At 46.7% G+C, this 24,275-nt stretch overlaps 1 protein-coding gene across 1 annotated transcript in view; it reads left to right on the top strand.

The window, feature by feature from the left end:
* The window catches only part of GGA2 (golgi-associated, gamma adaptin ear containing, ARF binding protein 2), a 33,073-nt gene extending 11,875 nt beyond the window's left edge, over positions 1-21,198 (top strand). Inside the window, exons 9-17 of the mRNA XM_011987929.1 lie at positions 2,176-2,257; positions 4,421-4,546; positions 5,318-5,440; positions 6,057-6,085; positions 6,469-6,602; positions 10,156-10,313; positions 15,281-15,450; positions 16,454-16,564; positions 17,843-21,198. Coding sequence (XP_011843319.1) covers positions 2,176-2,257; positions 4,421-4,546; positions 5,318-5,440; positions 6,057-6,085; positions 6,469-6,602; positions 10,156-10,313; positions 15,281-15,450; positions 16,454-16,564; positions 17,843-17,953 — 1,044 coding nt within the window. The 3' untranslated portion in view covers positions 17,954-21,198. The remainder of the gene's footprint in view (positions 1-2,175; positions 2,258-4,420; positions 4,547-5,317; positions 5,441-6,056; positions 6,086-6,468; positions 6,603-10,155; positions 10,314-15,280; positions 15,451-16,453; positions 16,565-17,842) is intronic.
* Positions 21,199-24,275: the final 3,077 nt, after the last annotated feature.

Genomic DNA, 24,275 nt, shown 5'->3' with positions numbered 1-24,275 from the left:
CTGGATTTGCCTATTTAGATCCTTTGTCCAAGTGCGGTTGCACAATACGTGGGCTTTCGTGTCTGGCTTCCTTTACGTAGCCTAATGCTTGCAGGTGCATCCATCTGGTAACTTGTGTCACTGCTCCATTTCTGTTCATGCCCGAATAGTGTTGCATTGTTTGGCTATGCCACATTTTGTTTCTCCATTTATCAGCTGATGGGCATTTGGTTTGTTCCTACTTTTTGGCTATTATGAATGATGCCTTTGAATTATTCATTACGATTAATGACTTTGAACTTTGTCTAAGTTTTTATGTGAACATAGGTTTTAAATTCTCTTGGGTATGTACCTAGAAATGGAATTGCTGGATCTTGGGGTAACTCCATATTTAACATTTTGAGAAACTGCCAAACTGTTTTCCAAAGTGGCTGTGCCATTTTACATTCCCAGCAGCAATGTATTGGTTCCAGTTCTCTGCATCCTGCCAACATTTGTTGTTATCTTTTTGATCGGAGCCCTCCTGGAGGGTGTGAAGTGCTGTCTCGTTGCAACTTTCTGTTTCTTAACGGCGCGTTTATTTTCTATGCTTATTGGCAGCTTGTACATCTTAGAAGACATGTCTGCAAATCCGTTGCCCATCTTTTGGAGTGTCTTTTTGAGTTACAAGCGTTTTTTTTATGTATTCTGGATACAAGTTCCTTATCAGACAGTTTTCTCCCATCTTTTTCACTGTTTTGATAGCATCTTTTGAAGCGGGAAAGTTTTGTTTTGTTTTGTTTTTTGAGACAAAGTCTTGCTCTATCGCCCAGGCTGGAGTGCAATTGCGTGATCTCAGCTCCCCACAACCTCCTCCTCCTGGGTTCAAGTGATTCTCCTGCCTCAGCCTCCCAAGTGCTAGGATTACAGGAATGTGCCAGCACACCTGGCTAATTTTGTATTTTTTTTTTTTTTTTAGTAAAGACAGGGTTTCTCTATGTTGGTTAGGCTGGTCTCAAACTCCTGACCTCAGGTGATCCGCCTACCTCAGTCTCCCAAAGTGCTGGGATTACAGGTGTGAGCCACCGTGCCTGACCAGTAGAGACAGGGTTTCACCATGTTGGCCAGGCTGCTCTCGAACCCTGACCTCAGGTGATCCACCTGCCTTGGCCTCCCAAAGTGCTGGGATTACAGGCATGAGCCACCATGCCTGGCCTTTTTTTTTTTTTTTCTTTTTTTTTTAAATGTCTTGCTGGTGCTTTTGTTGTCACATCTAAGAAACTACAGTCCAGCTGGGCGCAGTGGCTCACGCCTGTAATCTCAGCACTTTCAGAGGCCGAGGCAGGTGTATCACCTGAGTTCAGGAGTTCGAGACCAGCCTGACCAACATGGAGAAACCCCATCTCTACTAAGAATACAATATCAGCTGAGCATAGTGGCGTATGCCTGTAATCCCAGCTACTCGGGAGGCTGAGGCAGGGGAATCATTTGAACCCGGGAGGCGGAGGTTGTGGTGAGCCGAGATCACACCATTGCACTCCAGCCTGGGCAACAACAGCGAAACTCCATCTCAAAAACAAACAAACAATCAAAAAGAAACCACAGCCTTTCTGTGGCAGGTTTGAGGCAGCCATGCTCTTGGTCTCCCTTGGAGCTCTGTTCTCCACCTCCTTCTGCAGGTCTGTTTCAGCCATCTCCCTCTGCATTCCAGTTTTTTTTTTTTTTTTTTAATGTTTCTCTGCACAGGAGAGCCAGCCCCCACATAACTCCTTCCACTTCATAAGATTAGCAGAAATGAACTACTGTCTTTCCAAATTCCTAAGAGAAAGCCTCCTGAGTAGCTGGGATTACAGGCACCCACTAACTTTTGTATTTTTAGTAGAGACAGGGTTTCACCATGTTGGCCAGGCTGGTCTTGAACTCCTGACCTCAGGTGATCTGCCCACCTCAGTCCCCCAAAGTGCTGGGATTACAGACGTGAGCCACCCTGCCCAGTCAGATTCTTTTATTTTCAAAAATCATACACTTGTAGCCTGTAATCGTTTTCTGAAACTCTGCCATGTTACTTCAAACCTGCACTCTCGAAGTCAGGACCAACAGGAGGCCTCCTGAAGCCCCAGACACTGCCACCTGCCTGATCAGAGGTTCCTGGGGCCCTGAAGTGGGGCGTTGTGGGGTGCCTGGGCATGTGTCATGAACCACGTTGTGCTCTTTCAGGTCGTGTATGAGAGGTGTGAAAAGCTGCGGCCCACGCTGTTCCGGCTGGCGAGTGACACCACTGATGACGATGATGCACTTGGTAAGTTTTCTTTCTTTGGGTGTAGCTAGCAGCACAGGTGCAAGACAGATTCAGTCCCTCCTGTCACGCTGCTGTGCCAGAAACAAGACAGAGTGGACTTGATGTTCCGTGGAGCTTGTGCTTAGGTAGGGTGTGGCTTGAGTTGCCTCAGAACTGACTTCCAGCAGGATCCAGGCTTCAGTAAGAAATCAGCAGCAGGTCTAAAGCCTGAAAAGGGGTGGAAATTGACCATGGAGATTGGGGTGTGAGAGGTAGAAGAAAGATCCCTCTGGAGGCTTCAGGAAAAGCTGATCAATCTCAGGGGCCAGAGAAACAGCTGTGGGTGGTGTCTCAAAGGGATCACCAGCTTTTGTACCTTCAGGGGCCAGGTAGGTCACCTAAGAGAGCCTGGCCGATTGGAAATGGAAGGGACATCCGTAGGGACGTGAAAAATTGTCCACAGTTACTAAAAAAAAAATTTAACTCTTTATTATGGAAAATCTTAAAACATGAGAGACGGGAATAGTAAAATAAATCCTATGTATTCTTCACTCATCTTTAATAATTACCAGCTCATAGCTGATTTTTCAAATCTTGTTTCATCTGTGCCTCTTTTTGTACCCACCCATTCCCTAGTCTGTTTTGAAGCAAATTCTAGACATTCCTTTTTCTTTTAATTTTTTTTTGAGATGGAGTCTCATTCTATCGTCCAGGCTGGAGTGCAGTGGTGTAATCTTGGTTCACTGCAACCTCCACCTCCCGGGTTCAAGCCATTCACCTGCCTCAGCCTCCCAAGTAGCTGAGATTACAGGCAACCACCATCATACCTGGCTAATTTTTGTATTTTTGTAGAGATGACCTTTCACCAATTTGGCCAGGCTGGTTTCAAACTGCTGGCCTCTAGTGATCTGCCTGCCGTGGCCTCCCAAAGTGCTGGTCTTACAGGCGTAAGCCACAATCCCCAGCCTCTGGACATTTCAAAATAATCAAAGATTCAGTCAGTGTTCAGATTTCCCTGATAAAATTTCTCCTTAATCATCTCTTGCTAACTTAAAAAAAATTGTTCTAAATCAGACGCAAAAGAAAAGCCATACTGTATAATTGGTTTATATTTCTTTAGTCTCTCTTAGTGGATAGCATGTGCATGCCCTCTGCAATCCTTTTTCGTTTTTTTGAGACAGTCTCACTCTGTTGCTCAGGCTGGAGTCCAATGGCGTGATCTCAGTTCACTGCAGCCTCTACAGCCTCTATCTCCTGGGTTCAAGCAGTTCTCATGCCTCAGCCTCCTGAATAGCTGGAACTACAGTTGCACACCACCATACCTGGCTAATTTTTGTACTTTTCGTAGAGATGGAGTTTTGCCATGTTGGCCAGGCTGGTCTCAAACTCCTGGGCTCAAGTGATTTGCCCGCCTTGGCTTCCCAAAGTGCTGGGATTACAGGCATGAATCACCACGCACAGCCTTTTCTCCTTGCATGAAAATAGGCCCTCTGAATTGAGAGTATTCTCAGTCTCAGTTCTGCTCGTCGCATCCCCCATGATGCTGTTAATGTTTCTGTTTCTGATATTTCTTTTTTTCTTGAAGTAGAGTTTCGCTCTTGTTGCCCCGGCTGGAGTGCAATGACGTGATCTCAGCTCGCTGCAACCTCCCTCTCCTGGGTTCAAGCAATTCTCCCACCTCAGCCTCCCGAATAGTTGGGATTACAGGCACCCGCCACCACGCCCGGCTAACTTTTTGTATTTTTAGTAGAAACTGGGTTTCACCATGTTGGCCAGGATGGTCTTGAACTCCTGACCTCAGGTGATCCGCCCACCTCAGCCTCCCAAAGTGCTGGGATTGCAGGCCTGAGCCACTGCGCCCAGCCAACAGGTTCTGAGTTAAAGTTAAAAGTTTGTTATTTAAAGGGCCTTAATTTGAGTGCTTACTGCTGGCCAGTACTCTGGACAGTACAAGTGTAGAAGGTAAACAGATTTGCTTCCTTCTGCATTGAGAACTATTAACATGTTAGGACTCGGGTTAACTGACTAGGCCTGATAGGGTCCGATGACACAATCTGGGGGCTGGAGGTGTGGATAAACTGAACATAGTCGAGCCATATGAAGGCTGTTTTATGGAAACGCTTAGAAAGGATTGAGATTGTTGGTCACCAAACCAGGGGGTTCTGATTCTTCCTCATTCTTCAGCGGAAATTCTCCAGGCAAATGACCTCCTCACCCAAGGAGTTCTGCTGTACAAACAGGTGATGGAGGGCCGGGTCACCTTTGGAAACAGAGTGACCAGCTCAGTGGGAGACATCCCTGTCTCCAGAGGTATGTTTGAAAGCCTCTCCTTGCCTTCTGCCTCAGGACAACCTGCAATTCCCAGAAAAAAAAAAAAATGGGTCCTAAACATAGTCTGGGTTAAGGAATAGAAATGAGAGAACTCGCCCTTTGTTCCCCTTCCTGTGAAAGCGGGTTTCATGTTGCCATGCCCAGCCACAGGAATCGTCATGAGCTGGTTGCCGGGCTGGACCTCAGCTTTGACTACACACGGAAGCAGATGGCTAAGCTGTGCTTGGGTTTGAATTCTCATAAATGCTTGCATATGGGAGCTAGAGACAAAAGAAATGGTCTTCCTCAGTGGTTCCTAGTGCCAGGTCAGCTGTATCAGAATCACCTGGAGCACTGGTTGAACTGCCACTGCTTAGGTCCCTGGCTTGGACCTTCTAAATCAAGACTGCCTGGAGCTGGGCCTGGAGGTCTGCGTCTTTCAAGCACTGCAAGTGATTTTGATCAGCTGTGGTCAGAAGCCTCGGAATGGCCTGAGCTGGAGAAGGCCAAATCTGCTCTCCTCTAGGGTGATGGGACCTTTGCATAATGGCCTGTGATCCTGGGGTAGGAAGGCAGACCTTGGCTCCCTGTTGTCCTGGATGCCAGCTCAGCTTGTGTGTCAGGACACTCACCTGAGTGGAAGGTTCTTGGAAGGGCAGGAAGGGCATTACCATTTGATTAGGAGGTGGCCTGAGGGAAGCTGATTGGATTTATGTGGAGACTTTGCTCTCATGTCCAACTGATTTCTCTTCCTAACCCTGGGCTTTCTAGTCTTTCAGAATCCAACAGGCTGCATGAAGACCTGCCCCCTGATTGACTTGGAGGTGGACAATGGACCTGCGCAGGCGGGGACTGTGGCGCCATCTTTGCTTCATCAAGACCTGGCAGCCTTGGGTGAGGGCAAGTCCTTGTGGGGAGCAGGCATAGGATGGGTGCCAGTAGGGAAGCAAGCTGGTTCCCTTCGCGGAGCACGTGCCTGCTGCTGAGGGGGTCGAGATGGTTGTGAATAGGAAGAATGAGCTAGTTCCCTCTGGGGGCACGTACCTGCTGCTGAGGGAGTGAGTAGGGGAGTGAGTTGGTCCCCTCAGGAAGCACGTGTCTGCTACTGAGCGAGTCAGGATGAGTGTGAGTAGGGGAGTGAGCTGGACCCTCGGTGAACACGTGTCTGCTGCTGAAGGAGTCAGGATGGTTGTGAGGAGAGTGAGCTGGTCCCCTCAGGAAGCACATACCTGCTGCTGAGGGAATCAAGGTGGTTGTGAGTAGGGGAGTGAGCTGGTTCCCTCAGGGAGCACATACCTGCTGCCGAGGGAATCAGGTGTTCTGGGCAGTTGAGCGGGTCCCCCTTGCATATTAGTCACAGATTGGCCATGGATGAGTCGCATGACCTTCAGTAAGTTGCTTATTTGTCTAGACTTTCTGGATGTCCTAGAAAGGGTGGGTGTGGCATTAATCACCATCTTGAAGCAGGTGGAGTTAGTGTTACGCATCTCACTCCACTCCTTTCTTACAGGAATCAGTGATGCTCCTGTTACAGGCATGGTAAGGATGCTCTTCCCAGGGCCCAGAGAGAGAAGGGGAGGGTCTCAGACCTGCCCTTGTGAGGCAGCACTGCCTGGCGAGCGGAGAGATGCTCCTACACTGTTCCAGTGGAATCATGGCCTTGGAGGTCCAAAGCCTCTTCCTCACCCATACTGTCTGGCTGGTACCCCAGGGGGAGACAGGTTACACCAGACTCCTGCTTCCTGGAGGTCTGCCCAGGAGCCGAGTGTGATCTTGCCCTTTCTTTCCCCTCTTGCCCCAAGAGATGTCACCAGCCTGGGCCACAGCAGCTTGGGTGGATTCAGGAGAGCTGTGCCTTGGTTTTACTGTGGCTGATGGTCACTCATACCCTGGTCTTACTTTAGCCATTCCTGATTTGACAGGTTGCTGGTCAGAATTGCTGTGAGGAAAAGAGGAATCCCTCCTCCAGCACACTGCCAGGCGGTGGCGTTCAGAACCCTTCTGCAGACAGGAATTTGTTGGACCTCCTCTCACCACAGCCAACTCCAGGCCCTCTGTGAGTCTTCTGGGCAAGGGGAGTGGGAGAGTGTGGCTCCTGAGTGCAGTTCCTTCTCATGGGACAAGGGCCAAAGAATGGTGCTCTAAGACAGCCTCTCGCCCTGGAGAAACATCTTTCTCTTTTTTTTGAGACAGGGTCTCGCTCTATTGCCCAGGCTAGAGTGCAGTGGCACAATCTGGGCTCATTACAACCTTTACCTCCTGAGTTCAAGCGATTCTCCTGCCTCAGCCTCCCGAGTAACTGGGATTACAGGCACATGCCACCATGCCCAGCTAATTTTTTTTTAAGTTTTAGTAGAGATGGGATTTCACCATGTTGGCCAGGCTGATCTCAAACTCCTGACCTCAGGTGATCCGTCTGCCTGGCCGAGAATCATCTTTCTATTGAAAGTTTAGGCCAGGTGCGGTGGCTCATGCCTTGTATGAGTTCATTTTCACACTGCTGATAAAGACATACCCGAGACTGTGTAATTTAAAAACAAAAAGAGGTTTAATGGACTCATAGTTTCACGTGGCTGAGGAGGCCTCCCAATCATGGCGGAAGGCAAAAGGCATGTTTTCTTTCTTTTTTTTTTTTTTTTGAGACAGAGTCTTGCTCTGTCACCCTAGGTGGAGTGCAGTGGTGCAATCTCAGCTCACTGCCACCTCTGCCTCCCGGGTTCAAGCAATTCTCTTGCCTCAGCCTCCTGAGTAGCTAGGATTAAGGCGTATGCCACCACACCTGGTTAATTTTTTGTGTTTTTTTAGTAAAGATGGGGTTTCACCATGTTAGCCAGGATGGTCTTGATCTCCTGACCTCATAATCTGCCTGCCTCTGCCTCCCAAAGTGCTGGGATTACAGGCATGAGCCACTGCACTCAGCCAAAAGGCATGTCTTATGTGGCAGCAGACAAGAGAGAATGAGAGCCAAATGAAAAAGGGTTTCCCCTTATAAAACCGTCAGATCTTATGAGACTCACTACCATGAGAACAGTGTGGGGAAACTGCACCCATGATTCAGTTCTCTCCTACAGGGTCCCTGCCACGACATGTGGGAATTGTGGGTGCTACAATTCAAGATGAGATTTAGGTGGGGACACAGCCAAACCATATCATACCTGTAATCCCAGCTCTTTGGGAGGCCAAGGCAGGTGGATCGCTTGAGCCCTGGAGTTCAAGACTAGCCTGGGATATATGGCAAAACCCCATCTCTACAAAAAACACAAAAATTAGCCAGGCGTAGTAGCTCATGCCTGTAGTCCCAGCTCCTCAGGAAGCTGAGGTGGGAGGATGACTTGAGCCCGGAAAGTCGAGGCTGCAGTGAGCCATTACCATGCCACTGCATTCCAGCCTGGACAGCAGAGTGAGACCCTGTCTCAACAAAAGTTTAATATGCTGCTTCGCTTTTCTCATTTTACTTCCTTTCCTAAGTCGTTGGAAAATACCTGCTTTGGCCAAGACATCTGAAAGGGGGTTTATTTAAGGACTAGGAATAATAGAACATGAGGTTTTTGCTGTTGGTTTTTGTTTTCCCTTCTAATAACCATGTAATTGAAGTTAAGTAAAATTTGATCCATAGAGAAATATACAACAAAGTGCAAAGTACCACTCCCTAAAAACAAGGTTGAATGTTCCTTCTTTGCTTTTTTTCTGTACAAGTAGTGGTGCATTCTTGTGGCTTGTTACACAAACAGGATTTTTTTTTTCTTTTTGAGATGGAGTCTTGCTCTGTTGCCCAGGCTGGAGTGCAGTGGCCGGATCTCAGCTCACTGCGAGCTCCACCTCCTGGGTTCCAGCCATTCTCCTGCCTCAGCCTCCCGAGTAGCTGGGACTACAGGCGCCCACCACCACGCCTGGCTAATTTTTTGTATTTTTTAGTAGAGACGGGGTTTCACCGTGTTAGCCAGAATGGTCTCGATCTCCTGACCTCGTGATCCGCCCGTCTCGGCCTCCCAAAGTGCTGGGATTATAGGCTTGAGCCACCGCGCCCAGCCACAAACAGGATTTTAATTTACGAACTGCACTCCAGCATGACCTTTTCATATCATTATCTGTGATGCATTTCATATCAGTTTCTATAAATATGCCTCAGTCTTCTTAATAGCTACATTATAATTCATTGCATGGATGTATTTGATCATTTCCCTTTTGTGCACATTTACATAATTTCCAGTTTGGAGATGCTTAGGGGAGTGCCTTATAGTACAGATCCCTGAAGGGAGAGGTTCTCTAAGGTGTGAACGTAACAACATTTTCATAGATCCTGTCCCTTTGTCTCTGGAAAAGTGCAGCTTACCTTCACCCAAACAGCCTGAAAGTGCCTATGTTCCTGATAGAAACGGCCTGGCTCTGGCAGAAGTGGGATGTCCTGGGAGTTCATTCCTATTTGCCGCCCAGAGGTCATTTCTTGCAGTCTTCTTTTTTTCAGCCACTTGGGCAGGGTGGGTTATTTCTTCTCGCGGGACTTTAGTTTTCTAAAATGTTTTCAGTTTGTGTCCCAAATGGACAAAATCATGGAGTGGATAGTAGCTGGTGTAATTTGTGTATCATCTGCCTGGCTTACGTCCCTCTGTGATCACACCTGGAACACAACCTGCCTGAGCTACTTACTGTCAGGGACTGCCTGACAGGTACAACATGAACAGCCCTCATAACAAAGGCTCTAGGTTATTGGGTTCTTATTATGTGTGGACATTTTAAGTGCTTTTCTTTCTTTCTTTTTCTTTTTTTCCTGAGACGGAGTCTCGCTCTGTTGCCCAGGCTGGAGTGCAGTGGTATGATCTCAGCTCACCACAAGCACGCGCCACCACCACCTGGCTAATTTTTAATTTTTTTTTTTTTTAATTTTTGTACTTTTAGTAGAAACTGGGTTTCACCATGTCGGCCAGGCTGGTCTTGAACTCCTGACCTCAAATGACCCACCTGCCTCAGCCTCCCAGAGTGCTGGGATTACAGGCATGAGCCACCGCGCCCAGCCTCTAAGTGCTTTTCACACATTGTCTCGTTTGAATCTTGTAACAGCCCTACAAGGTAAATTACTTTTGTTTTTTCCATTTAACAGATGAGGAAGCTGAGGTATGAGTTTGATTACTTGACAAAAGTCATGTAACATCTGGTATATTAGCTCACACCTGTAATCCCAGTACTTTGGGAGGCCGAGGTGGGCGAATCACCTGAGATCAAGATTCAAGACCAGCACGGCCAATGTGGTGAAACCCTGTCTCTAATAAAAATACAAAAATTAGCCGGGCGTGGTGGCAGGTGCCTGTAATCCCAGTTACTCAGGAGGCTGAGGCAGGAGAATCGCTTGAGCCTGGGAGGCAGAGGTTGCTGTGAGCCGAGGCAGTTCCACTACACTCCAGCCTGGGCAACAGAGCAAGACACTGTATCATCAAAAAAAAAAAGAAAAAAAAAAAGGCATATAACATCTAACTGTGTGTGTGTGTGTGTGTGTGTGTGTGTGTGTGTGTGTGTGTGTGATTTTTTTCCCTTGTTCTGTAATAAGCCTAACCCAAATTCCAGGAAATCGCTACAATTTTTGCTAGTCTTTGATATTTTTTATTTCTTTGTAGGAATTATGTTTCGCAGAAAAGTGTCCCCAAGGAAGTGCCCCCAGGTACTAAGTCCTCTCCAGGTTGGTCCTGGGAAGCTGGCCCGTTGGCTCCTTCCTCATCTTCACAGAATACACCTCTGGCTCAAGTGTTTGTCCCTTTGGAGTCTGTTAAGCCCAGTAAGTACAATTTTACTCCCCACCTTTTTTTTTTCCTGGGAATCTATTAGACTCCCAGCTTTTTCCACTCCAGTTGGTAGAGGTAGCCCTTAAATTTGGTTGATGAATGGGAGAGATTTTGCATGAGGGCAAAAAGTAAGAGGTTTTGGCCAGGTATGGTGACTCATGCCTGTAATCCCAGCACTTTGGGAGGCTGAGGTGGGAGGATCACTTGAGGCCAGGAGTTTGAGACCCGCCTGGGCAAGATAGCCTTGTCTCTATTTGGTGGGGGGAAGAAAAAAATGGGGAGGCTAAGGCAGGTGATCACTTGAGGCCAGGAGTTTGAGACCAGCCTGGCCAACATAATGAAGCCCTGTCTCTACAGAAAATGCAAACATTAGCTGGGCGTGGTGGTGCATGCCTGTAGTCCCAGCTACTTGGGAGGCTGAGGCAGGAGAATTGCTTGAACCCAGGAGGTGGAGGTTGCAGTGAGCCAAGATCATGCCACCACACTCTAGCCTGAGTGACAAAGTGAGACTCCGTCTCCCAAAAAAAAAAAAAGTTTGCTTCTTTGTCTTTTAGCTAATTTTCTTAGCCTTCCTTAGTATTGACACTGTCAAGGATATGGGCAAGCCTTTAGGCACATAATGTTCATTGATTTGGGATTCAAGAAGGGAATGTTTAATGTGGCCTGAAATGACTGGCAAGAGGTAGAATTCAAATGAGTGGAAGAATTTGTCTAGTGATAATCCTTCTCTAGGGATCCTCATTAAAGCAGAAAAGTGGATATTACCTATGTTACAAAGGGAAGGAAATGGAAGGCTCAGCTAATCAAGGTGCCTACGGTCTCTGCACTAGTATGCACAGCAGGACACAACTCAGGTCATCTGTTCCAGGGCCTGGGCTCTTTAGCACAGAGCCCTCCTATGGCTCTTTGCATAGGTTAGATTGCAAAGAGCCCTGAAAGCCAGGCAGACAAATTTGTAGATAAACAGAGTTGGTAAACAGTGGGAGCTCTTTGCACATTTCTTTATTGATTTTTGATTTAAGAAATAATACATGTTCAGTGTTAATTTTCTGAATTCAATAATTGTACTCTAGTTACGATGTTAACATCTGGGGAAGCTACACGAAGGGTATATAGAAATTTTTGTATTAGTTTTATAACTTCTTATAAGTCTGAAATTATTACAAAGCAAACTTTAAAAAGTAAAAAAGTTAAAAATACATGTTCAAAATGTAGAGTTTTATTAAAGATAGAATAGGCTGGACTCAGTGGCTCACGCCTGTAATGCCAGCACTTTGGGAGGACGAGGCAGGCAGATCACTTGAGGTCAGGAGTTTGAGACCAGCCTGGCCAAAATGGTGAAACCCTAAAAATACAAAAATTAGCTGGGTGTGGTAGTATGCACCTGTAATCCCCAGCTACTCAGGAGCCTGAGTCAGGAGAATCACCTGAACCCAGACGGCAGAGGTTGCAGTGAGCTGAGATCGTGCCACTGTGCTTCAATGTGAGCAACAAAGAAGACTCTGTCCCAAAAAAAAAAAAAAAGATGTACTAGAAAAGTAAAATCATCTATACCATTATCAGCCAGAGATGGAAATGCTGTTCATGTCTTGATAGATTTTCTTCTTGTCTTATCATGTACATATATTTGTACATACACAGTTCTTAATAATTTTATACCACAGTGTGTACAGAATGTTACTCTATTTACTGTTACTTTATAAGTCTATACCATTTTTATGCCCTTAGTTCTTTAAAAACGTGATTTTTAATGAACTTATTTATATATATGCACCATTAAATAGAGGTACTGTAATCTGTTTATTCAGTATTTTATTTTATTTTATTTTATTTTTTATTTTATTGTTGAGACAAGGTCTGGCCCTGTCATCCAGGCTGTAGTGCAGTGGTGCTATCTCAGCTTACTACAACCTCCGTCCTCCAGGCTCAAGCCATCCTCTCACCTTGGCCTCCAAAGTAGCTGGGACTACAGGCATGCGCCACTATATCTGGCTTATTCAGTCCTCCTCTGAAGGTCAATTTCTTTCTACCTGTTTGCTGTTAAAAACAGGGCTACAGGCCAGGTGTGGTGGCTCACGCCTGTAATCTCAGCACTTTGGGAGGCCAAGGCGGGTGGAGCACCTGAGGTTAGGAGTTCGAGACCAACCTGGCCAACATAGTGAAACCCTGTCTCTACTAAAAAATACAAAAAAAAGTAGCCAGGCGTGGTGGTGGGCACCTGTAGTCCCAGCTACTTGGGAGGGTAAGGCAAGAGAATCGCTTGAACCTGGGAGGCAGAGGTTGCAGTGAGCTGAGATCGTGCCATTATACTCCAGCCTGGGTGACACAGTGAGACTCTGTCTTTAAAAAAAAACAGGGCTACAAAGAACATCTTTGGATGCCTTTCTTTATACCTTTCTTTATATTATACCTTCCTGATTATTAGGCGATCATAATACCAGTGAAATGACACATGTAGACATTTAAAATTTTGATCTGTATTACCAGTTTCCCTTCTGAAAAGGTTGCTTTTTCCCCCCATACTCTTGCCACCATACCCCACTGATGTTTTCAGTCTCTTAAATCTTTGGTAGTTTCATTGTTAAACTGTGTTTTAATTTTTTTTTTTTGAGATGGAGTCTCACTGTGTCGCCCAGGCTGGAGTGCAGTGGCACGACCTCAGCTCACTGGAAGCTCTGCCTCCTGGGTTCACGCCATTCTCCTGCCTTAGCCTCCTGAGTAGCTGGGACTACAGGCGCCTGCCACCACGCCCAGCTAATTTTTTTGTATTTTTAGTAGAGATGGGGTTTCACCGTGTTAGCCAGGATGGTCTCGATCTCCTGACCTCACGATCCGCCCACCTCGGCCTCCCAAAGTGCTGGGATTACAGGTGTGAGCCACCATGCCCGGCTGTTTTAATTTTTTTTAATTTTTTTTGTATTTTTAGAGATGGGGCCTTGCTCCATTGCCTAGGCAGGAGTGCAGTGGCATATTCATAGCTCACTGCAGCCTCAAATTCCTCTTGGGCTCAAGCAATCCTCCTGCCTCAGACTCCCAGGTAGCTAGCATGACAGGCATGCACCACCATACCCAGCAAATTTTTATTGTCTTTTTGGGGATGGGAGGCAGATCTCACTATATTGCCCAGGCTGGTCTTGAACTGCTGACCTCAAGCAATTTTCTCATCTCAGCCACCTGAGTAGCTGTGATTACAGGCATGAGACACCATACCCAGATCTAAGTTATATTTTAGTAATGTATATTTTGATATTAAAGCGTTTTCCCAGCTGATTAAGCAGTCTGAGTGCCATTCATTGAGCCAGCCCTGATTTTTGAAGGATATGTTATGTTACAGTCTCATTTAGATCTGTTCTGCATGTTCTGTTTTATGCCACTTTACTTGAATTGTAATTTTATCTGAGTATTTGCTATAGCCCTGCCCCCCTTATTAAATTTATTGGTTAGTCTTACATAGTTTTTCCCCCTCAAATAAACATTAGAGTCACTCCTGAGCTAAATTAAAAGTATCTTTAGAATTTCCATGGGAATGCTATTAAACTTATTAATTTGAGGTGATTTGGTATCTACGGTTTTGTACAATTAAATATAAGGTGGTGTGTGTGTGTGTGAGCATGTGCGTGTGTTTGTAGTCACACAAAAGAGACTAGAAGGAAATAAGTGCTTATTTCTGGGTAGAATTAAGAGTGCATTGGCTGGGCACGGTGGCTCATGCCGGTAATCCCAGCACTTTGGGAGGCCGAGGTGGGCGGATCACCTGAGGTTGGGAGTTTGAAGCCTGACCTCCCCCAGCCTGACCAACATGGAGAAACCCTATCTCTACTAAAAACACAAAAACTAGCTGGGCATGGTGGCGCATTCCTAGCTACTCTGGAGGCTGAAGTAGGAGAATCATTTGAACCCGGGAGGCGGAGGTTGTGGTGAGCCAAGATCATGCCGTTGCACTCCAGCCTGGGCAACAAAAGTGAAAGTCCATCTCATAAAAAAGAGCATCTATTTTATTTTTTTATGATTGTGTGTGTGTATGTGGTTTTTTTGTTTGTTTTTTCGTTTGTGAGACAGTCTCGCTCTGTCACCCAGGCTAGAGTGCAGTGGTGCAATCTCGGCTCACTGCAACCTCCGCCTCCCGAGTTCAAGTGATTTTTGTGCCTCAGCCTCTCAGATGGCTGGGATTACAGACGTGCACCACCATGCCCAGCTAATTTTTGTATTTTTAGTAGAGATGGGGTTTTGCCATGTTGTCCAGGCTGGTCACGAACTCTTAGCCTCAAGTGATCCACCCTCCTCGGCCTCCCAAAGTGCTGGGATTACAGGCATGAGCCCCCACGCCTGGCTGATAATTTTCTGTTTTCTATAGTGTTCATGCATGATTTTAATCATGATCATATCTTCCTCAAAAATGTGATTTTTTTTTTTTTTTTTTTAGATGGAGTCTCGCTCTGTCGTCCAGGCTGGAGTGCAGTGGCCGGATCTCAGCTCATTGCAAGCTCTGCCTCCTGGGTTTATGCCATTCTCCTGCCTCAGCCTCCCAAGTAGCTGGGACTACAGGCGCCCGCCGCCTCGCCCAGCTACTTTTTTTGCATTTTTTAGTAGAGACGGGGTTTCACCGTGTTAGCCAGGATGGTCTCGATCTCCTGACCTCGTGATCCGCCTGTCTCGGCCTCCCAGAGTGCTGGGATTACAGGCTTGAGCCACCACGCCCGGCCAAAAAATGTGATTTTTTAATAACTGGTGGTGTGTCTGATGGTTGAATGGTGGGGAGAGATCAGTTTGGAGGGTCATAGGAGTCCAACTGGAGTCATGGGGACTTGGATTATTGTAGTGCAGAGAAATTCAGTCCTGGACATGTTCTGCATGGAGAAGCAGTAGCATCTGGGGATAACATGTATATCTCTTTCCAGCCTGGCTGTCTCGGGGGGGTTTGTAGTGGTGTTAACCCTTCTGCTCGTGCCCTCTCTACCAGGCAGCCTGCCACCTCTCATCGTGTATGACCGGAACGGATTCAGAATTCTGCTCCACTTCTCCCAGACGGGAGCCCCTGGGCACCCAGAGGTACAGGTGCTGCTCTTGACCATGATGAGCACGGCTCCCCAGCCTGTCTGGGATATCATGTTTCAAGTGGCTGTGCCAAAGGTGAGTCATCTGTTGTGGATTTCTCAGTAATGGCTGTCGTTTTTGAGTGCCAAGTTCTTTGCTGGGACTTATCTGTCGAGTGTCAAGGAAAGAATCTTCACTCAAACTAACTGAAGATAAAGTGGGAATGTAATGGCTTACCTGACTGGGGATTCCTGAATATCTGGCGTCAGATATGAGTGGATCCAGATAGGTTCTTAAATGATGCCTCTAGAGTCTGTCTGTATCTCTTGACTCTGCTTTTCTTTGTCTCCATTCTGACAGTTTCTCCACAAAGCAGGAAAGTGGCTACCCACAGCTCCAGGGTTGCATGGTCCTTAACCCTCTTTATCTCAGAAACTCTCACCAGGCATGAAGCATGTATACTGATTACCCAGGAAAGGGCTCTGATTGGCCTTGTTGGTGTTACTTCCATACCTTGGACCAGGAACTTGTGTCGTGGGATATGAGGCACTTGGCCAATGTGAGATAACATATCCAGCCCTTTTCAAAGGAAGTGGGGCCCTACTGCTTAACAGGCACCCCACAGTCACAGGGGAAGGGGCCCGTCCTGAAAGGAAAAGATTCAAGACAGACAAAAATATGACATGCAGTCTCTACTTCTCATGGTAGTCCTGTAGGGAATGTTCTGCTACTACCTGTTGTATAAGTTAACCCAAGGCTCAGAAATTAAATATTTTACTCAAGGTCACAGAGCTAGTGAGAAGCAGTTAGAATTCAACCTAAAATGTGCCCTGGCTGTTGATGCTGCTTCTCAGATGCCAGTTATTGACCACACAACTCCAGATCCATTCTGTATGTGGAAGGAAAGGCCTCTTAGATCCTTTTAACAATTAGTGGGAGTCTGTCTGCTTGGGCTCCCATAGGTGCCTCGGGGTACCACGTCTAAGAGGGCCATTTCCTCTTGGAGGGGTGTTGGGGAGGTCCAGCTCCCCCTCACCTGATCTTCATCCTGGAAGCTGTGGTTAGGAATGAGTTACATGTTGGTTTTCTTCCCCCATAGTCAATGAGAGTGAAGCTGCAGCCGGCATCCAGCTCCAAGCTTCCTGCATTCAGTCCTTTGATGCCTCCAGCTGTGATATCTCAGATGCTGCTGCTTGACAATCCACACAAAGTATGTTCTAGTGTCTGTGGTAGCAGGGAGATGGGGGCCCCTGAACTGTAAGAGGAGGTAACTTTGTGGGTAGAGAGAGGCACATTGAGGCCTTGCTCTAAAGTCTCTGGTTTGCCGGGTGCAGTGGTTCACCCAAGTAACCCCAGCACTTTGGGAGGCTGAGGCAGGTGGACACCCTGAGGTCAGGAGTTTGAAACCAGCCTGGCCAACATGGTGAAACCCCATCTCTACTAAAAATACAGAAATTAGCTGGGTGTGATGGCACGCGCCTTTAGTCCTAGCTACTCAGGAGGCTGAGGCAGGAGAGTCGCTTGAACCCAGGAGGTGGACGTTGCAGTGAGCCAAGATCGTACTACTGCACTCCTGGGCAACAGAGCAAGACTCCATCTCAAAAAAAAAAAAAAATAAAGTCGGCCGGGTGCAGTGGCTCATGCCTGTAATCCCAGCACTTTGGGAGGCTGAGGCAGATGGATCATGAGGGTCAAGAGATCGAGACCATCCTGGCCAACATGGTGAAAGCCCATCTCTACTGAAAATACAAAAATTAGCTGGGCATGGTGTCGCATGCCTGTAGTCTCAGCTACTCGGGAGGCTGAGGCAGGAGAATTGCTTGAACCCGGGAGGCAGAGGTTGCAGTGAGCCGAGATCACGCCATTGTACTCCAGCCTGGCGATAGAGTGAGACTCCATCAGATAGATGGATGGATGGATGGATGGATAGATAGATAGATAGAGAGATAGATAGATAGATAGATAGATAGATAGATAGATAGATAGATAGATAGAAAGAAAAATAGAGAGAGAGAGAGAAAAGAACAGAAAAGGAGAGAGAGAAAAAAAAAGAAAAGAAAAAAGAGGAAAGAGAAAGAAGAAAGAAAGTCAGTCTCTGGTTTGGTTGGGTGGTAGGGGTATATGTGGAATATCCCTCACTGGAGTCTGTCTTTGGGGCTCATTGAAGGAAGATCAGATGGATTGTCATAGCTGGGGACCAAGGGAGGGACACATGAACTCTCCCTAATCCTCTGGAATCCTCTGAAAGGGCAAGGCCTGTCTTCCTAAGCTGGTCTCTGAATTGCAGCCCATCTCAGGATTTCAGGACTGCAGAAGTATCGAAGGGTTCCCAGGATATGTGCCTATTTCCCCTTGTTTGTAGTCCCAAAGAGAGTATCCTAGGTATTTTGTGTCAGAATTGTTTGAAGCACTCACTTGACTTAACATGGTCACCCTGTTCCTGGGTTGCTCTCCACTGATTTAACATCTTCTGTCTCTTCTATCCCAGGAACCTATCCGCTTACGGTACAAGCTGACATTCAACCAAGGTGGACAGCCTTTCAGCGAAGTAGGAGAAGTGAAAGACTTTCCAGACCCGGCTGTCTTGGGTGCAGCCTAACTTTTCACAAGACAGACCCTTCATTTCAAGCTTAGGCTGGCGTTACTTTTGCTGTCAAGTCGGGACTAATGGTGTTTCAGTGCAGAGTGCCAAGAGTCCTATCCTGATGTCAGGCTCTGGGTGTCAACCTCTGACTTATTCTGCAGATGCTGTGTGTGTGTGTGTGTGTGTCTGTGTCTGTGTGTTTGGGGAGAGGGTGGTAGCACAGGGCTTGGGATATCGGCAGTGTGGGAAATGTGATGCATTTCTCATCATCATCATCTCTGCTACAGTCATGTTTCTGCATGTCAGCGAGCGACACTGTCCGTGCCTCAGGTTGGAGGTTTTATCAGCCAAAGTGTTTTTTTCATGTATTGTTTGTTCCATTCATCCACTCTGTGCCTTGTCAGCCTTTGAAAGTCTTGGTTGCTCCCAGGCTGCTGTTCTCAGGGACCTTAAAAGGGACCTGGTTAGTCTTGGGGCAGAGAGTATCTTCTTGGGCACTCTCTTCCAAGAAAGACCTTGTCTCCATTTTCATTAGACAATGCTTCTTGTGTGTGTTCTGGAAGATCTTCTAAATGGAATGCTTGTTGCACTGTTCCCAGGCGAGTGGCTGCCATGAGACCTGAGGACCACACCTGGGGGACCAATCATGTCCTTCACCACTGTGCCTTAGAATCGCCCCTGGACAGGCCTCCTGGGCAGAGGGGAAAGCAGCTCCCAGGCCTTATTCAGGCCTCAGGTCCATGGGTTGGGCAGCCAGTCTGGGCCCTTCTCAGGATCCTCATCTCCATCCTCATCCTCTTCCTTCACGGCATTTACTCGGAGCTCTTTGTGACACACCATGTCGGTCATGGTGAATCGGCCAACAGCCAGCCCTTGCCAGCTGACGTCACAGTCTAAGATGGGGAACTGTGGTACAGATAGACATGAAGAGAGCTTAGCAGTGATTGAGGTGGTGACTAAATATACAGTCATTAAATAAATACCATGTAGCAAATGTACTTTGTGGAGTGTTGAGTAAGTGGAAAATGGAAAGCCAGTTGCATTTAGAGATGATAGGCCTAAAGGGAACTGTCTTCTGTCGAGAAGTAAAGGAAACTTCCTGAAGGATGTAGAAACTTAACTGCCTCAGTGAAGAGAACCTGAAGATCTGAGGCAAGCTGGACAGGAGAGGTGGATATTTGTTGAAGGAAAAATTCAAGTTTATAATCACTTCCCACTTAGTGAGCACCTACTGTGTGCTAGGAACTTGCATGTGTATTTTTGACAAGTCCTGCTTGGCCTGATGGGTGAGAGAAGGAACCTGAGCCTGGCTGAGATGGCCAGGTGGAGGGCTTTGAAGTCCAAGCAGCTGAACTGGCTGGGTGGGTTTCTACCTCCGAAACTGCAAGGCTTGTTTGGAGCTCTTAATCACAATATCTGGTATTTTTAAAGTCTGATCTTTTGGCTTCTACATATAGTGGAAATCTGCCAACACTAATTGGTGGAGGTGGGAACTGTAAAAGATGAAGTATGCTAATTTTAAGCAAATGTAAAAACTCATAAAACAGATAAACAGGTGATTTCATTTGCCGTAATTCACATAAGACAAACTTTAAAAGTACTTGCTTGTGTTCTGTGTGCCTTTTTTTTTTTTTTTTTTTCTGTTTTTTGAGGCCACTCTGTCACCCAGGCTGGAGTACAGTGGTACTATCTCAGCTCACTGCAATCTCTGCCCACCAGGTTTAAGCGATTCTCGTGCCTCAGCCTCCCAAGTAGCTGGGACTACAGGCGTGAGCCACCACGCCCAGCTAATTTTTGTATTTTTAGTAGAGATGGGGTTTCACCATGTTGGCCAGGCTGTTCTCAAACTCCTGACCTCAGGTAATGCGCCCACCTCGGCCTCCCAGAGTGCTGGGATTACAGGCGTGAGCCACCACACCCGGCCTCTGTGTAGTTTTTATATGCTCTGTTGCTGTTGCATAGGCTTGAAGAGATACCCATCATAATGACAGCATCTCCCTCTGAAGGGTTTTGGTCAAAATGGGTGAATGAGACTTACACATAAAGACAGGCTTTCTCCCCTATTGTTCAGAGGTGAACTCACACGTGTGTACCTGAACATTCTTGCTTTTGAGGAGACAGACTCCCAGTGGTGCTTACTATGCTTAGGTGTTGGACAGGATAGGTGTGGGAGGAGAGAAGGCAGGCTGCTGTCCTGAAAGTGGCTGTGGTTTATGTTATCACTCCCTTCTAATCAGCAAGTCCAGTGGCCACTCACAGCCCAGCTCCTACCTCTTCATTCACTCAACAAGTAGTGGCTCACACCTATAATCCCAGCATTTTGGGAGGCTGAGTGGGATGACCACTTCAGCCCAGGATTTCAAGTCCAGCCTGGGCTACATAGTGACACCTCGTCTGTGTTTTTTAAAAAACTAGTTGTTGACCAGCTACCCTGAGCCAGGGCACCACCCTGAAGGAGCTTCTCTTCCTCTGGGGAGAAGCAAATTCATGATGTGTGTGCTGGAGATCTGGCACTCATGGCCAGTGCTTTCCAGTATCCTGAACTCTTCAGGGGTCCTGTTGACCCCTATTTCGTGACCTACCTCCGTGACTGGTCTTTTTCCTCTGTCTTGTAAGTGTGGTGGTTTTCCAGAGTCCAATCCTCAGGACTTTCCTATCCACACAGAGGCCTGGTAGTCAGGCGACTCTAAACCATTAGATGGATTGTAGACCTCTCTCAAGCTGCCACCTCCTTGCTGTCCCCAGATCATATTTCAGTCTGTCAGTGGATATCTGTATCTGGAGGTTCCACTGTTGCATCTATCTCAGTTACTTAGAATGGAACACAGAGTCCTGCCCCTTTCCACCTACATGCCCTTACTTGAAAGCACCTGAGACTTATTGGGTCCCTGATTCCTGCTTCATCTGTATCTGCGGAGTAGTTGTATGTCAAGTGGCCTGTTTTCTAAACAATCCCACATCATGTCCTTCCTGCACTTATATTGCCACTGCTCTGGTTTGGGCTTTTTTGGCGGAGGGGGATGGGGGAGACAATGCCTCTGTCCCAATTCTGAGTACCAGCTCTGGTTCTTGCCACTACCAGAGTTCTCTAGCAAATCTGAGCATCTGACCGGGTGAAAAATTCTGAATGGCTTCCTGATGCCTAACTTTATGGGATCAAATTCAAGTTGCACGCTGACACTCAGTGCCCTTCTGGTATCATCTGCCAAGACCAGGGCCTGCTTCACCACAGCCGCAATAAAAGTCCTTTCAAGCCCTGATAATGCCATGTTTTGTCATAACCTTTTGCCTACATACGCTGCAGTTAATTACTCTCCCTGTTATCTTCCACGACCCGGGCAAAATGTTTCCTTATCTGTGAGCCGCTCTGAACACAAATAGGTCATGAAAATAGTGTTGAAAACAGCATGACAACCAAAAGAAAAGCGAATATTACCTAGTACAAATAGTGTAAATTAAGACAGCAAATGTTAAAGGTAGAAAGCAAAGGCAATATTCTAGAATACAAATAGTGCTTGCCTACTACAATATTAATCCCAAATCCTTTAAATATGCCCATTATAGAAGATGCTTACCCAGTGTCAAGAGTGTGAAAGTGGGTTGGTTTGTTTTCTTGAGACAGAGCTTTGCTCTATTGCCCAGGCTGGAGTGCAGTGGCACGATTGTACTCAATGTAGCGTTGAATTCCTGTGCTCAGGCGATCCTCCGCCTTCAGCCTCTGGAGTAGCTGGGACTACAGGTACATGCTACCACGCCCAGCTAATGTTTCAGTTTTTGGTAAAGACTGGATCTCTTGTGTTGCCCAGGCTGGTCTCCTGGGCTCAAGCGTTCCTCCTGCCTTGACCTCCCAAAGTGCTGGGATTACAGGCATGAGTCACCATGTCCTGACCCCCAGTTTGTTTTAAAGCCAAGTGATGCACCAAGATGTTTGTGTGCACATGTCACAGTGGTAGTCTTTGGGTCATGGAATTATAAAATTTCTTTCAATTTTATCTGAGCTTTCTAAAATCTAAGCTGAAAATAAAACCTTATTTTTCATGCTCAGTGTTGGCTTTTTTTAAGACAAAGACATTGACATGATTCAAAATTACGAAAGGTGAAAATTCTTCCCACCCAGTTACCACCCTCCTCTGTCTTTTCAGAGGGATTCTAGGCATGTTCAAGAAAATAGTATACTGTTCTGTGTTTTGTTCTTTTCATGTAACACTATAGATAGCTTGGAGATAATGCCATTATCAGTATGAATTACTTAGAAACGTAACCCCACTCTCTTCCCTGAGCTCATATGGTACAAATCAAGCATTATGTGTTGAAAGTGCTGCATGTTAAAACTCGGTAGCAATTCCCTCATAGTTTCTTGTATCCTCTCCCTCCCACTGGCAGCATTCCCAGGCGCCCAAGCAGACTGGACTTTTCCCGGGCAACCCTCTCGTGTCTCGATTCTGGCAGCCCTGTGCACTAGAGTGAACCAAGTATGGGCTGGGGAGCCAGGTTCAATTTCTAGTTTTTTGCCACCTGGGTCTCTGGGTCTCAGTTTTTATATCTGTAAATGGTAAAAATGTTAGAAGTCTACTTCACACATTTTGGTGAGAATTTAATGAGGTGTACAAAATAGCAGATACAATAGATAGTCTATAAATTTAGGTGCTATTTCTCAAATCACCTTCACATCTGAGATTTTTTTAACCATTGTAACAGTGGTGACTTCCATTTCATCACTGTTCATTTCACAGCCTCTCCTCATAAAACCACAGAAATTGTGCTAAGAATACTGATAACTTATGAATATTTTTATAGGCAGCAGAAAAGGTTGATAATAAAATCTGACCATACCAGCTGGGTGTGGTGGCTCACGCCTGTAATCCTAGCAGTTTGGGAGGTCAAGGCGAAGGATCACGAGGTTAGGAGTTCGAGACCAGCCTGGCCAACATGGTGAAACCCCGTCTACTAAAAGTACAAAAATCAGCTGGAAATTGCTTGAACCCAGAAGGTGGACTTGCAGTGAGCCGAGATCATGCCACTGCACTCCAGCCTGGGCAACAGAGCAAGACTCCATCTCAAAAAACAAACAAAAAAAAATCTGACCATACCCTTTGTTAAGATCAGGATCAGCTGCAATAAGCAAACCCAAAGTAACAGTCAAAATGTTTACTTTTCTGTGTATTCGTTCATTAGGACTGCTATGACAATGTACCGCAAGCTGGGTGGTTTAAGTCAACAGATGTGTTGTCTGAGTTCTGCAGGGTGGGAGTCTAATATTGGGGCCATGGTTCTCCCTCTTGGTGGTTGCTGGCTTCCACCATCTTTGACTTCCTTAGCCTGCAGCTGCGTAACTCCAGCCTTTGCCTTCATTGTCACATGGTGTTCTTCTTGTGCCTTCTTTACATGACCAGTTTTTCTTAAGAGACATGCTGGAGTGCAGTGGCGTGGTCATAGCTCACTGCAACCTCAAGCTCCTGGGCTCTAGGGATCCTCCCAGTTTGGCCTCTCAAGTAGCTAAGACTACAGATAGATGCATGCTGCCACACCTGACGAAGTTTTAAATTTTTGTAGAGATAAGGGCCTCACCATGTTGCCCAGGCTAGTCTTGGACTCCTGGCCTCTCAAAGTGCTGGGATTACAGGCATGAGCCACCATGCCTAGCCTGACCGTACTACATCTCTAATCATATATAATTAGTACTGCATATCTTTTTGGATTAAGTAAAATCAATTGCCCTAGCATTCAAGTTTCTCTACAGCATAGCCTCATCTCAGCTTCAGTTTCCTCTTTTGGAAATAGAAATACTACCTGCCTTAACTCAAAAGGCTGTGAGGAAACCACGTGGTGGCCTGAGCCTGTAATCCCAGCACTTTGGGAAGCTGAGATGGGAGGATCGCTTGAGCCCAGGAGTTTGAGACCACCCTGGGCAACATAGTGAAACCCCTGTCTCTACAGAAAATTACCTGGGAATGGTGGCATGTGCCTGTAGTCCCAGCTACTCCGGAGGCTGAGGTGGGATGTTGGCTTGAGCCCAGGAGGCAGAGGTTGCAGAGGAGGCAGTGGTGAGACAAGATGACATCACTGCAATCCAGCCTGGGTGGCAGAGCTAGACCCTGTCTCCAAAAAGGCGGAAACTGTCATACTGGATTGAAAACACCACCACCACCAAATGCCAACTCTATGCTGTCTGCAAAAGTTACACTTAGGTTCACAAATCAGTTAGAAGTAAAGGATAAAAAATAAGCCATGCAAGTAGTAATCATAAGAAAGCTGGGCCGGGCGCGGTGGCTCAAGCCTGTAATCCCAGCACTTTGGGAGGCCGAGACGGGCGGATCACGAGGTCAGGAGATCGAGA

The sequence above is a fragment of the Mandrillus leucophaeus genome, unplaced genomic scaffold, assembly GCF_000951045.1.
Source record: "Mandrillus leucophaeus isolate KB7577 unplaced genomic scaffold, Mleu.le_1.0 Scaffold32, whole genome shotgun sequence".
NCBI classification, from domain to species: Eukaryota; Metazoa; Chordata; class Mammalia; order Primates; family Cercopithecidae; genus Mandrillus; species Mandrillus leucophaeus.
The sequence above is the reverse complement of the archived record's forward strand: the minus strand, read 5'-3'. Positions and strand labels throughout refer to the sequence as shown.